The following is an 11601-nucleotide window of genomic DNA, read 5'->3' as shown; positions in this document are numbered from 1 at the left end:
TTATCCAGTTACTCTCGTCCAACGGTTCTCTTAGCTTTCTGAATTCAATTGTTCATCATCACTAGTAGTAGTTTTTGATATCCTGCATAGCAGTCTGATTCTGATTGATATCAGTAGTGTTCTTGGGACTCCTGCCCTCCTTCATGATTCCCCTGTGAGATCCAACGGACCATTCCCATTGTTAAGTCCCTATCACTACTACCACTCCCTCAATAAAATCACCCCTTTTTTCTCTCTTCATCTTCACAAACCTCACTTCTTTCTCTTATTACCATCTTTGGCGGGGGATCATGGATGATAACAACTTATCAGATATCTTCCAAGACAAAGACTTTGGTGGAGACGATCTCTTCGCCATCTTGGAAAGCCTCGATGACTTCCCTCCCACCAACACCGGACAATTTCCCACCCTACTTGAATCATCATCACTGCCCTCGCCTCCAACTAAACGACGGAAACTACTTGTTCCGCCACCACCGCCTTCTCCCAATGCCGCCGAGGATGGACAACAAAGGATGTCTCATATCACGGTCGAGCGCAACCGTAGAAAGCAGATGAACGAGCATTTGTCCGTCCTCAGATCCCTCATGCCTTGCTTTTACGTCAAACGAGTAAGCAGTCTTAGAAATATAATCATTCGTACAATTTTTTTTAAGTGAAAACTCTAATTTCATGTGAAATTAATAATTGAGACTCGTTAGATGATAATTTAAACAAACTTATCAAATCATTTAACATTTTGCAACTATCAACAAGTTCTATACCTGAGTTTCCACTTTTTTTTTTTTCCTTTTTTCTCATTTTTGAGTGATTTGATAAAAGGAATCAATAATTGACTCTATCTATCTATGATTGGTGGTTCATAATAAGGGTGATCAAGCATCCATAATTGGAGGGGTGGTTGATTACATCAACGAGTTGCAACAAGTTCTTCAAGCACTTGAAGCAAAGAAACAAAGAAAAGTTTACACTGATCATGTTCTAAGCCCTAGGCTCGTCTCAAGCCCAAGGACTTCACTATCACTACCACTCAGCCCACGGAAACCACCCTTGAGCCCTAGGCTAAGCCTGCCCATAAGCCCAAGGACTCCTCAACCAGGTAGCCCATACAGGCCGCCGGCGCCCTGCAGGCTGTTGCAGCCCGCCGCCACCGCGGCCGCAGCAGCAAGCAGTTACATTTCACCGGCGGCGTCGATATCGAACTCTCTTGAGCCATCTCCAACCACGTCTTCCGCCTCCTCCATCAATGATGACATCAACGAGCTCGTTGCGAATTCAAAATCTGCCATGGCTGAGGTTGAGGTCAAGTTCTCGGGTCCTCACCTTCTTCTGAAAACGGTGTCGCAGCGAATTCCCGGGCAAGCATTGAAGATCATTTCAGCGCTTGAAGATCTTGCGCTTGAAATTCTTCAAGTTAATATCAGCACTGCTGATGAAACCATGCTTAACTCATTCACTATCAAGGTACGTTTTCTTTTTTCTTTTTTAAATAATATAATTTAATATTATATCTTTCTTTCTATCTAATTGTTTTGCATTTAGTTAAAACTTAAAAGTGGTCCATCCCTTAAGAAAAAAAGTGGTAGCGTTATTACTAGTAAGAGATATAATGCAATGAAGGTAAAGCAACTCATATGACTATATATTATGGAAATAATCATGAAGAAAAAGAAAGGACTCACAGTCATTTCACATACATCCAATTTAGGAAATAATCCTACTAGGTGAACAGTGAAAGATAAGAACAACATAAATAATAGATTGCATTTTAGATTTACAAACAAAAATAAAAATTATATTTAATTTTTAAAATAAAATTTAACTTTATTTTTTTAACTTATTATTTAAATTGTTTAAAAAAACCGTTATTCTCCTATTATTAATTTTTGTATTCATTTCAAACACAAACATAAATACTTAGTGTTTTGCATAAACCTTTATCTTATGTCTTCCTAAACATTCAATTCTTTAATAGTAAAAATTATTTTACATATTCCAGTGTAAAAGTGTTAGCTTTGACGCTCTTACTACTCTACCTCAATTAATGATTAAAAAAAAAAGTATACATAGAACTAAATATTGGTCACGGTAATAAAAACTAATGAAGTAACAACAAATTTTTCTTTTGATGGTAATAGTAGGTTTGTACAGTTCCCTAGTAACACCCAACACTTTTATTATGTCTCCATATGATGCAATATTTATTACATTAACATATAAATAACATAACGCATGTATTGAGATAGGATAGGATACCGATTAATAATGACTGTGTAATTTTATTTATTTATTTTTTTTCACTATATATGTCGGGGAGACAAGGGGTGGATACGTTATGAATCCTTGCAGACATTTGTCCTTAATTATATGAAAAGACATAATAAATTAAATTGGTTTTAATTCAAAGAAATGTTATTTTTGAAGCTTATGATTGAGTTTGTATAGGTTTTCATTAATGACAATATATATGGTATTGTTGTTTGTATAGATTGGAATTGAATGCCAACTCAGTGCGGACGAACTAGCCCAACAAATCCAGCAAACATTCTGCTAGCGAGATTATTATTATTATTATTATTATATGCACTATTGAATTGTTACTTTTCAAACGGGTCCATTATTATTTTCCAAACCAACATCTCCTGTCTATTTTTTACTATCTTTTTTACTGTGTTTATGTACGTAGCTGTACTAATGAACAGAGAACGTGGGAAAAGAGTCATTTATTATTAGTTTACATGCAATTTTATTTTAATTCTTTTTCCCATTTTCTTCCCTTTAACATGAGGCTACAGTAGGGATTATTATTAAAATTCATTGCTAGATTGTAGTTTATGTATTAGTTAGTGTACTTTAATATAACCAGTGTAGAGTGATGACTCTCTTGTAATTCTTCACCACTGTACTACTGTGTTAACCAGCTTTAATTTCATTTCGTCAATTCTTTATTTTTGTTCCAAAATTGAAATACAGAAGCAGTGTTAGCACATACCGTAGAGTGAATTGTTAGCATATACAGAAAATTTTGGTGAAATTAAATTTGCGTGACTGTTCTTTAATTAACTTCAATAAATAAATATTACAAAAAAAGATTACATACATTGGACTGAAAAAGAATAAAATTAAAGGAATATGGATTCTCTCATGTTGATTTGAACAATGTCATTATCATATTTACATCTCTATTATTGATTTAGCTGTTTAAGAAAAATAATAAATAATCGAGAGTAAGTTTTTGTCTTTTTAGATGAATTTCATTAATTAATAGAATAAGTACAAAATATTCTAATTTCTGTTCTTGTTAGACTTAGCAAAAGTTCATCGAACCAGCTTATTTAATCCATAAAACAAAGATCGAACCTAAAAATTGAGTCCATAAAAAAATATCCGCGTAAACTCTTTTCGTTTAACTTGTAGACTTTGACAGAACGGACTGAATTAATTAGCATCCGATTGTATATATATATTTTTTACATAAAGTAAAAAAATTAAATATATATTTTATTTTTAAATTAATTTTTTTTAAGTTTATGAATTTTATCAAATATTTCGTAAACCTAATTGATTATGAAGTTATAAATTTTATTTTTTATTTTAAATAATTTGATAAAAAAATTAAAAGAATATGGTGAGCAGCACGCCAAAAAGAAGGCACAAGCTAAAACTTTGGACCGCCTATTCGGCCCACTTCATTTATTGGCGGAGCAGGAGCCAATTTTTCTGTTTGCCACTCTTGTTTCTTATATCTTAGATGAAACTAACTTTTAGGCTTAACTAGTAGACTCACTTTTATATAAATAAACTTATCATTTCTACCTATAAATATTTAGAATAATGTTAACAAATTTACTAACAAAAAATAAAAATGGTTGTGTATACATGAAAGATGGATTTCAATTGATAAAGCTATTGAAATCCTAAATTTTTTTAAAAAATTCTAAAATATTCCTCCTAACCTAACCTACACTAACTCCTAATTCTTAACCCTTCATCACTATCACCCCAATCTCAAATCCTTTGCCACCATCACTTAAATATCTTTCCTCATCTAATTCTTATTCCTAGCTATCACTAGGCCACCACCACCATTGTCGCAGTCACCCCACCACCACCAATGGTCGTCTATTTCTCTTTATTACCACCGTCATACTGTTACAGAGTTCTCATTGGTTCTTCTACGACTTCATCTTTTATTCGCTTCTCCTAACAAAAAATGTCACCACACTCTTCTCACCACGACGAACCATTTTTGAATTGGTAGGGCCAAGAATTTTTTTTTGCTTATAGTTTTCAAGTTTTGTCCATTTTAGGATTAATCCAAGACAATTAGGGTTAGTAATCATACCAAGTGAGAATTTTTCAAGCATGGCTAGAGTTGCATATTCATTTAGTGTTCATAATTTCTCAACTTCAATTGAAAACCACGCAAATGACACTAATTTTTGAGAGGGTTTACGTGTGGGGTGGCGTGTATTTGAAGCCACATGTGATGGAGAGAGCTAGGAAGAAAAAAGTGGAACTGAGAATAAATAAAGCAGAATAGAGTTTAAACTCCATATCATAATTCTATTAGCAAGTTTAAATTCTCTCTAAAACTCAACCCTATTTTATTGGTAGATTGAGAATTTCTTAACCTTAATCCTATTCGCACTTTAAAGTTTTACATCTGGTCCTACTCGATTCTACCTACAACAAATCAATATTTTTAATCAAACTCAATATTTAATCATTTCATATTTCATAAATATACTAATAAAATAGAAAATATAAAATTAAGTTCATATTAAAATTAAAAATAAAATTATAATAATAAAATTCATATTAAAATTATAAAAGGGAGAAGATGTAGATTCGATTTCCATCAACTTTATATGCATGTATAATAATTTTTAATTGTGCAATATAATATATCAGAAATACGGATTAATAGAGAAGAATTAAGCATAAACTCGCACCAAATTCTATTCATAGCTCAACTCAACCCGTTACGAGTCAGATTACCAACCCTACCTAAACGTATTTGGAATAGATTGAATAGTATTGAATAAAATTAGTATTGTCAGCTCTAAAGAAGAGTACTTCTACCACAAAGAAGAATGAGGATTTTGTGAATGTGAATGTTAGTGTGGTATGGAAAAGGTAAAAATTGATGACATGAAAGAGGCGGCAAGGAAGGATTTGGATAATGATAGCGAAGGGTTGTGATTGAAATAGTGACAATCAAAAGTTGGAGATTATAAATTAACAGTGAAGTAAGTTAGGTCAAGACTCAAGAGGAGTAGTTTAAAAATTTTGAATTATTTTTTGATATTTGAGTAATTTTGTTAAATGAAATTAATTTTTTATAAATATAAATTTTTTTTCAACGTTTTAAATTAAATATTTGTGGATAAAAATAATAATTTATTTTTTATATATATAAAAAAATTCTTTAAAATAAAAATATCTGTAAAATAATAATAAAAGATTAATTACGGTTAAATTTATAACTTTTATTATACGTTAATCTTATAATTTTGATTTAAAATTGATTAGATGTTTCATTTTTTTTTTCACTTTCAAAAAATTTTGACCACCCTAAACTTTTGATAACAACCCTTGTACTTTTGTTTTTGGACATCAACCTGTGTGTTTATATGTCTAAGTTGACCCTGAAAGACCAATTAAACTCTTAAAATAGTTTAAACCTGAATTTATTTTTTTATAAAGTCATACCAAACTAAACAGAGAAGAGCCGCTTCAATAATCAACTTATAACCAGGACAAAAAAGAAAAAAGAAAAGATTATGAAGATAGCAAATCCAAGGCCCACTCTATTGGATTTCATGAGTGGTATAGTTCAGAACAACACATCAAATTTGAAGCCCATATATCATTGAACTTGTTAGCAATATTGAGCCTTAATTCCATTCATGGTCAACCCCCATTCATGGTGGAAAAGGAACAGTTTGGGGACTTAATTAATTGACCGATAATAAAGATTGATTTCCTTTTGAAATAAGTAAAATGAGACCAGTTCAACGACAAACTTCCAGTTAAAGGTCTATGATAGTAATAATTATTCATTTGTTTATTTATTTTTAAAATAATAGTAACGTTTTATTCACAAAATTTATCATATAATCCCCTCTTCCTTATTTATCAGCATAATTAAGTAGCACAAATTTCATACATTTTTACGAATCATAAAAAAATTAGGCTGATTCTTTCTTGAAACCTTAATTAAGAACATCAAAACACTAAATTGACAAAATTTGGAAAGAAATACTAATGCATTATTGTCTTTTTTCTAGTAAAGCTAAAATTCTTCTATTCAAAGTCGAAGTCAAAATTAAAAAAAAAGATAAAAGTACATTTAAAAAAATAAAAAATTTTATATGTATTCTAAAGATATATTTTAAAAATACTATAAAAATGATTTTATTAAAAATAGTTTTTTTATACTTTCAATACATTAAATTTATTCAATTTTTTTAATTATTATTATGTTAAAAAATATCTTTAAAATACAAAATAACTAAGTTGATACCTTGAGTTGCCTATGAAAAGAAACGAAAAGTTACCTTAGAACAAAATAATATTAGAATTATATTTCACATTATATTCCTAAGGTACAAGTAGTTAAAGATTCTTAAAAACAAATACATGGAAATACAAAGTTTTTCCTTCCTAGAAGCCAGAAAAGTCTGCAACTTCATAGCAGATAAAAGAAAGAAATTAAAATACAACTCTATTATTTTAATTTCTTAATTTTTATTCACTACTTCTCAGAATTGTGAATAGTCAAAATCATTTCTTCTAAAAACTTAAACTAAGGAAAAAATTGTGGGTTACCGAATGTGAAGTTGTTATGACCGTCCAAATCAAATTGGTCAAAGGGAAAGTCTAATCCAACGGTTGGTGAGTTTGAATTTGAAGCAGAGATCATATCATTGATCTGATTCCCAGAAGTCATTGAGAATTGGCTTATCCCAGAAGTAGCAGGGGACATATAGGAAGGAAAATTATTATCACCAAGCATAGGTTGAGGTTGTGGTGGTGGTGTTTGTGATGAGAAAACATGGTTTGAATTACTAGGGAAGTTGAAGGAAGAACAGTTATCCAGATTCTCTGTTTGGACCCTCAACCCTGCTCTGAGGTTCAAGAGTAATTCATTCATCATAGGTGGTTGTTGGTCAAGGCTTTGCAGAACATTATTGTTTGTGTTCCTTGGACTAGTTGTGGGTGCAGGAAGTGAAGCACTGTTGGATGATGATGAAGCCATGGTGCATGTGTGTGATCCTCGGTATGTGATTTCGAACATGTTGGGGTCTTCATCGGATCTTTGCACTTGCTTTGTTGCCAAGCATCCTTGAACATTTCTGTGTGTGCACCTATAGTACCCTCTGCATACACGTATGTACACAAACTTTATAAAATATTTAATTCTAAATTTACTAAGATTATAAAATAGTGGTATATAAAAAATGTTACAGTGGAGTTTAATTTACTATACCTTGGATAGGTGGCTCCAAGAATGTCTTTCTGGCCGTATTTTCTCCAACTGTATCCATCGTCAAGAGGCCCTTCCACTCCCATTCCCGGACCAACTCGAATCTGTTTTGTCCATCTTGGCAAACTCTTCCTGGAAAACTAACTTGCATCATGTTATTCACGCATGCCACGTGTAATTTGTTAAATGCTACTGTTAGTATAATTTGTGTACCTTTTTTTGGAAGCATTGGGATCGTGATCCCTTAAATCTCTATCGGAGTCTTCACTGCGGGGGCTGCCGCCGCTCAAAGGTGGAGACTCTTGGGACATTCTGATTGCAGGTGAGATTGCGGGTGGCGGTGTCCATTTGAGGATGTGGAGGGCGTTTTCAAAAGCAGAGATAATGTTTTGGATCAACAAGTCACGGGTTTCATGGGGAGTGGAAGCCACGTGAAGATGGATTTGGAGCTGTCTCGCCAGTTCCAAACCTTGTACTAGCTCCTCTCTCAACTTCTTCGTTTCTCCCAATCCCATCATCATCATCTTCTCCATTATTATTATTATGCCACAGAATAAATGGCTCTTCGTTTTTAAGTAACAACAATGAGCATGGAGATGATATATGTATATAGGAGAAAAATAAAGTGTGGGAAAACAGAGAAAATAGGTAATGGAAATGAAGAAAGTTTAATTTGACCAAGAGAAAAAGAAAGAAAAAGAGACGAGTGAGAGAGATTTTCTTTGCTCGGACTAGTCTTTGGTCATAGAATGGCACAAGGATATGACCACTTCTACGCACATATTAACACCCTTATTTTATTTCTCGTTGACCCCTCATATCATATATCATTCATTTCTTTTTCTTGCATCAAATCATTACTCTTATCTTAAGTCTCCCATCCGCAGTTAAAACTTAAAACAACAAATAAATAAGTTACAAGAGAGTATTATAATGTAGTTGTGGAGGTTTAAAAATATGAAGAAAAGAAGGTCAAAGTTTATGCACCGAGGAGACTAGGAATCTTCAAACAATGTTCCGCGTCGTTACTAGGAGAGTCTAGGGCCACTACTGTGCTACTCTTGCTGCTTGCATTTTACGTTTCGAACCCAACCAGCTTCTCATGCCACGTCATCCTGCCACGTCTACACCCGTCACTCTTACCTTCCATAATTAGGGTTTTTTTTCTTGCTATTTTTGGTAAGACATTAATAAAAAACCTAACTACATATAAATCAATTCAAAAATATTAAATATATATTAAAAATTAATCATTAAATTAATTATTATGTATTTATGTAAAAAATAAAGATAATAACTAAATTTTTAAAGAGAATATGCATTATGTACATTTATTTTTATAATATTCTTTTTTTTTTATTATTCTAAAACAAACAATCTTCATCACTTTTTTTCCCAACTTTCTTCTTCATCTTAGCATTATCCTTTCTTATTACTTAGGAATCTAGATACTTAACTTTACATTCCTAATAATAATATACCTCTGTCTAAAGAAAATTCTTAATTATTAGTTTATTACATTTCAATTTATATTTAATATTTTTTAATTTTTAGCATCTACGCAATCCAACATAATTAACAATGATAAGAACTATATACCTATTTTTAATGATAAGAACTAAGGTTGAATATACGGCGAACAAACAGTATAAAAATAGGACATAGTAAAAAAAATATTAGGTGAATAAATTATCTTTGTAATTAAATTTAATTAAATTTTTTTAATTAAAATTTAAAAAAAAAAAGATAAATAGGTTACTGACTTTTTGTCCTGCGAATATTTTTATTTTTGACCATTTTTTGGTGACTTTTTGACCATTTAAAAATACTTTTAAACTCCTTACCTCTTTCAAAGTTGGACATATTAGTCCATTCGTTTAAATGGCTCCATCATATCTAACAAAAAAGTCTGACGTGACTCCCGTTCTAATGACCTGGCGTTACAGATGCACAAGTGGCATATAAGTGGAAGAATGGTTTTTAAAATTGGACAAATAAGTTTCTCTCTCTCAAAACTACATGGTTCTGAGTGGCAGCCCTAATCATTAAATTGATTGCATTTGTTTGTGTAGGCTGGTGGTGAGGAGTTCTAGCTACATCAACAATAGCCACCAATGGAGTATCATCAACCTCAAGAAGAAGCGTAAATAGAGTAAGATAACAAAATTCAGCCTCAAACTCAGTTCCATGTGTTGTGTATGCTGGAGACCTAAACGACGGCGTTATCCCGAGGTGCTTCTGTGGAGTTTGTGCAATAATATTTGTCGAGGATCATTAGCAACCCTAACAAAATCTTCTTGGGTTACGCATTCTATAAGGTAAGTTAAAAAATTTGTTTTGGTTTGATTTGAAATGGTTTTAGATAGTAGATAATTTTAAAAATTTTGACAGGAAAAGCAACCGCATTGCAAATTTTTTATTTGAGTCAATGAGCATCTTGCTAGAATTGGAAGCAATGGTTGTATCTCCCATAAAATGCACTTGGGTAAAAAAGATGTCAAAGTTGTTGAAGAGGAAGAGAAACTAGATGTCTGGATCATAGGATAGTTGTTTTGGAGGAGAAGATTATTGCTTTAGAGAAGAAGAAAAATTCATTAGCTTGGTGTATTAGGATAATTGTATGTGTTGTTTATGTTGCTTTTTATGTATGTAATGCTTGAGAAACAGAAATCAAAATAGAAAATGGGTTGTTCTAGATTTTTGTTGTGTATTGAAATATGCCATTTAGACTATTATGTATCCTGTAATCTAAATGCAATTCAAACTATAATATTAGTATGATATTCAAATTATGTTGTCAATATCTAAAGAAATATTGAAACATTGAAAAAATAGACTTAAAAATTACATACATAAACTTCAAAAGTTGATATTTAATAACATAAACAAGTTTGTCATAGGCAAAGTATCCTAAACTTCATAAATGAAAGCTTCCCAAAAAGAACAAGTCTTCTGAAGTGCATAATTTTATGAAGTTTAACATCACAAAAGTAAGCCTCAAACACATAATATAGATCTTAATATGCAAATATGCAAAAATAAGTCTACTAATTAAAATGCACATTTTAAATTTCTTAAAAGTTATTATAAGACATAATGGGATGGCCAAAATCACATACTTCTTCACTTTTTTGGATTGATGGAGGATAGATTAAGGATAAATTTGAACAATCTTATTGTGGCAATACTTGCTGCTTCCAATGTCTCTTTGATAGCTGTTGTACTTGATCCTGGGATGACTTGAAGTTAAGGTGGATATGGGCCAACCGTAGATTGATGTGGGTGTGAAGCACTTTGAACTTGAGACTGTGGTGGTCCCAGTTGAATTAGAGGTGGGAGTAGACAGGAGCAAAGTGGAGCTGGTGGTCTGAATATATTTTTCTTAGACCTCATCTTTGATGAATTATGTTAAACTTTTTGGTGGATTATGGATAGAACTTTGATTGAAGGTTTAAATGGAGTTCTTCTGGTTACAAGACTTGACCTAATTTAGTGTGCCATTGGAGCTGTTGTTGCAGGTCTTAGTATTGCTGCCACAGGGATTGAAGGACTTGTGGTCACAACACCTGAGACTTGGTTGAAAAATTCAGAAAGTAGCAAATATAAATACTAGAATTGTGAAAAGTGCATAAAACAGCGACTGAAAGCACATAAGAAATGCACAAAATGGTAAAAGAAAAGTTACATGCAAAGCACCAAATAAAAAATGTACGTTAGCAAGTTGATCGAAAAAGGAAAAGAAAAAAAGACAAAGAATCCTTACCAAAAATTTGTTTGCTAAAATTTGAAATGCATCTGAAAAAGTATTCTGGAAATACTTGTAGGAAGCTAGTATCTCACTTTTGAAATGGCAAAATAGAAAGGGGAAGAAAAAAAATAAAAGAAGAAGAATCCCTTAAAGAAAGAAGAAGAAATTTTTTTGGGTAAGTAAAATTAAAGTAAAGATTATTAAATTAGAAATTAATATAACTTTGATTAATGGCTTGACGGTTCGTAAAACGAAAAGAATTATAACCGTGTCAAGAGAGCTAAAGTAAATTGTTCAGTTATTTTTACGAACCCTTCAGAATTTCAATTAAAAGACATTTCCTAAGTCTAACTTCACAAAC

The 11601-nt window shown here is 31.8% G+C and overlaps 2 protein-coding genes across 2 annotated transcripts; one reads left to right on the top strand and one right to left on the bottom strand.

The window, feature by feature from the left end:
* Nucleotides 1-290: 290 nt before the first annotated feature.
* Nucleotides 291-2554, top strand: LOC130945356 (transcription factor SPEECHLESS-like). The gene is made up of 3 exons (XM_057874086.1): nucleotides 291-611; nucleotides 871-1464; nucleotides 2489-2554. The coding sequence occupies exons 1-3, from the start codon at nucleotides 291-293 to the stop codon at nucleotides 2552-2554; spliced, it is 981 nt and encodes a 326-aa protein (XP_057730069.1).
* Nucleotides 2555-6564: 4010 nt separating this feature from the next.
* Nucleotides 6565-8380, bottom strand: LOC130943819 (probable WRKY transcription factor 53). Its single transcript, XM_057871846.1, has 3 exons — nucleotides 7706-8380; nucleotides 7496-7624; nucleotides 6565-7385 (listed from the first exon to the last, which is right to left on the bottom strand). The coding sequence occupies exons 1-3, from the start codon at nucleotides 8023-8025 to the stop codon at nucleotides 6812-6814; spliced, it is 1023 nt and encodes a 340-aa protein (XP_057727829.1). The 5' UTR covers nucleotides 8026-8380; the 3' UTR covers nucleotides 6565-6811.
* Between the last annotated feature and the right edge of the window lie 3221 nt (nucleotides 8381-11601).

This window comes from Arachis stenosperma, chromosome 8, assembly GCF_014773155.1.
Source record: "Arachis stenosperma cultivar V10309 chromosome 8, arast.V10309.gnm1.PFL2, whole genome shotgun sequence".
NCBI classification, from domain to species: domain Eukaryota; kingdom Viridiplantae; phylum Streptophyta; class Magnoliopsida; order Fabales; family Fabaceae; genus Arachis; species Arachis stenosperma.
This window is presented reverse-complemented; position numbering and strand designations above follow the sequence as displayed.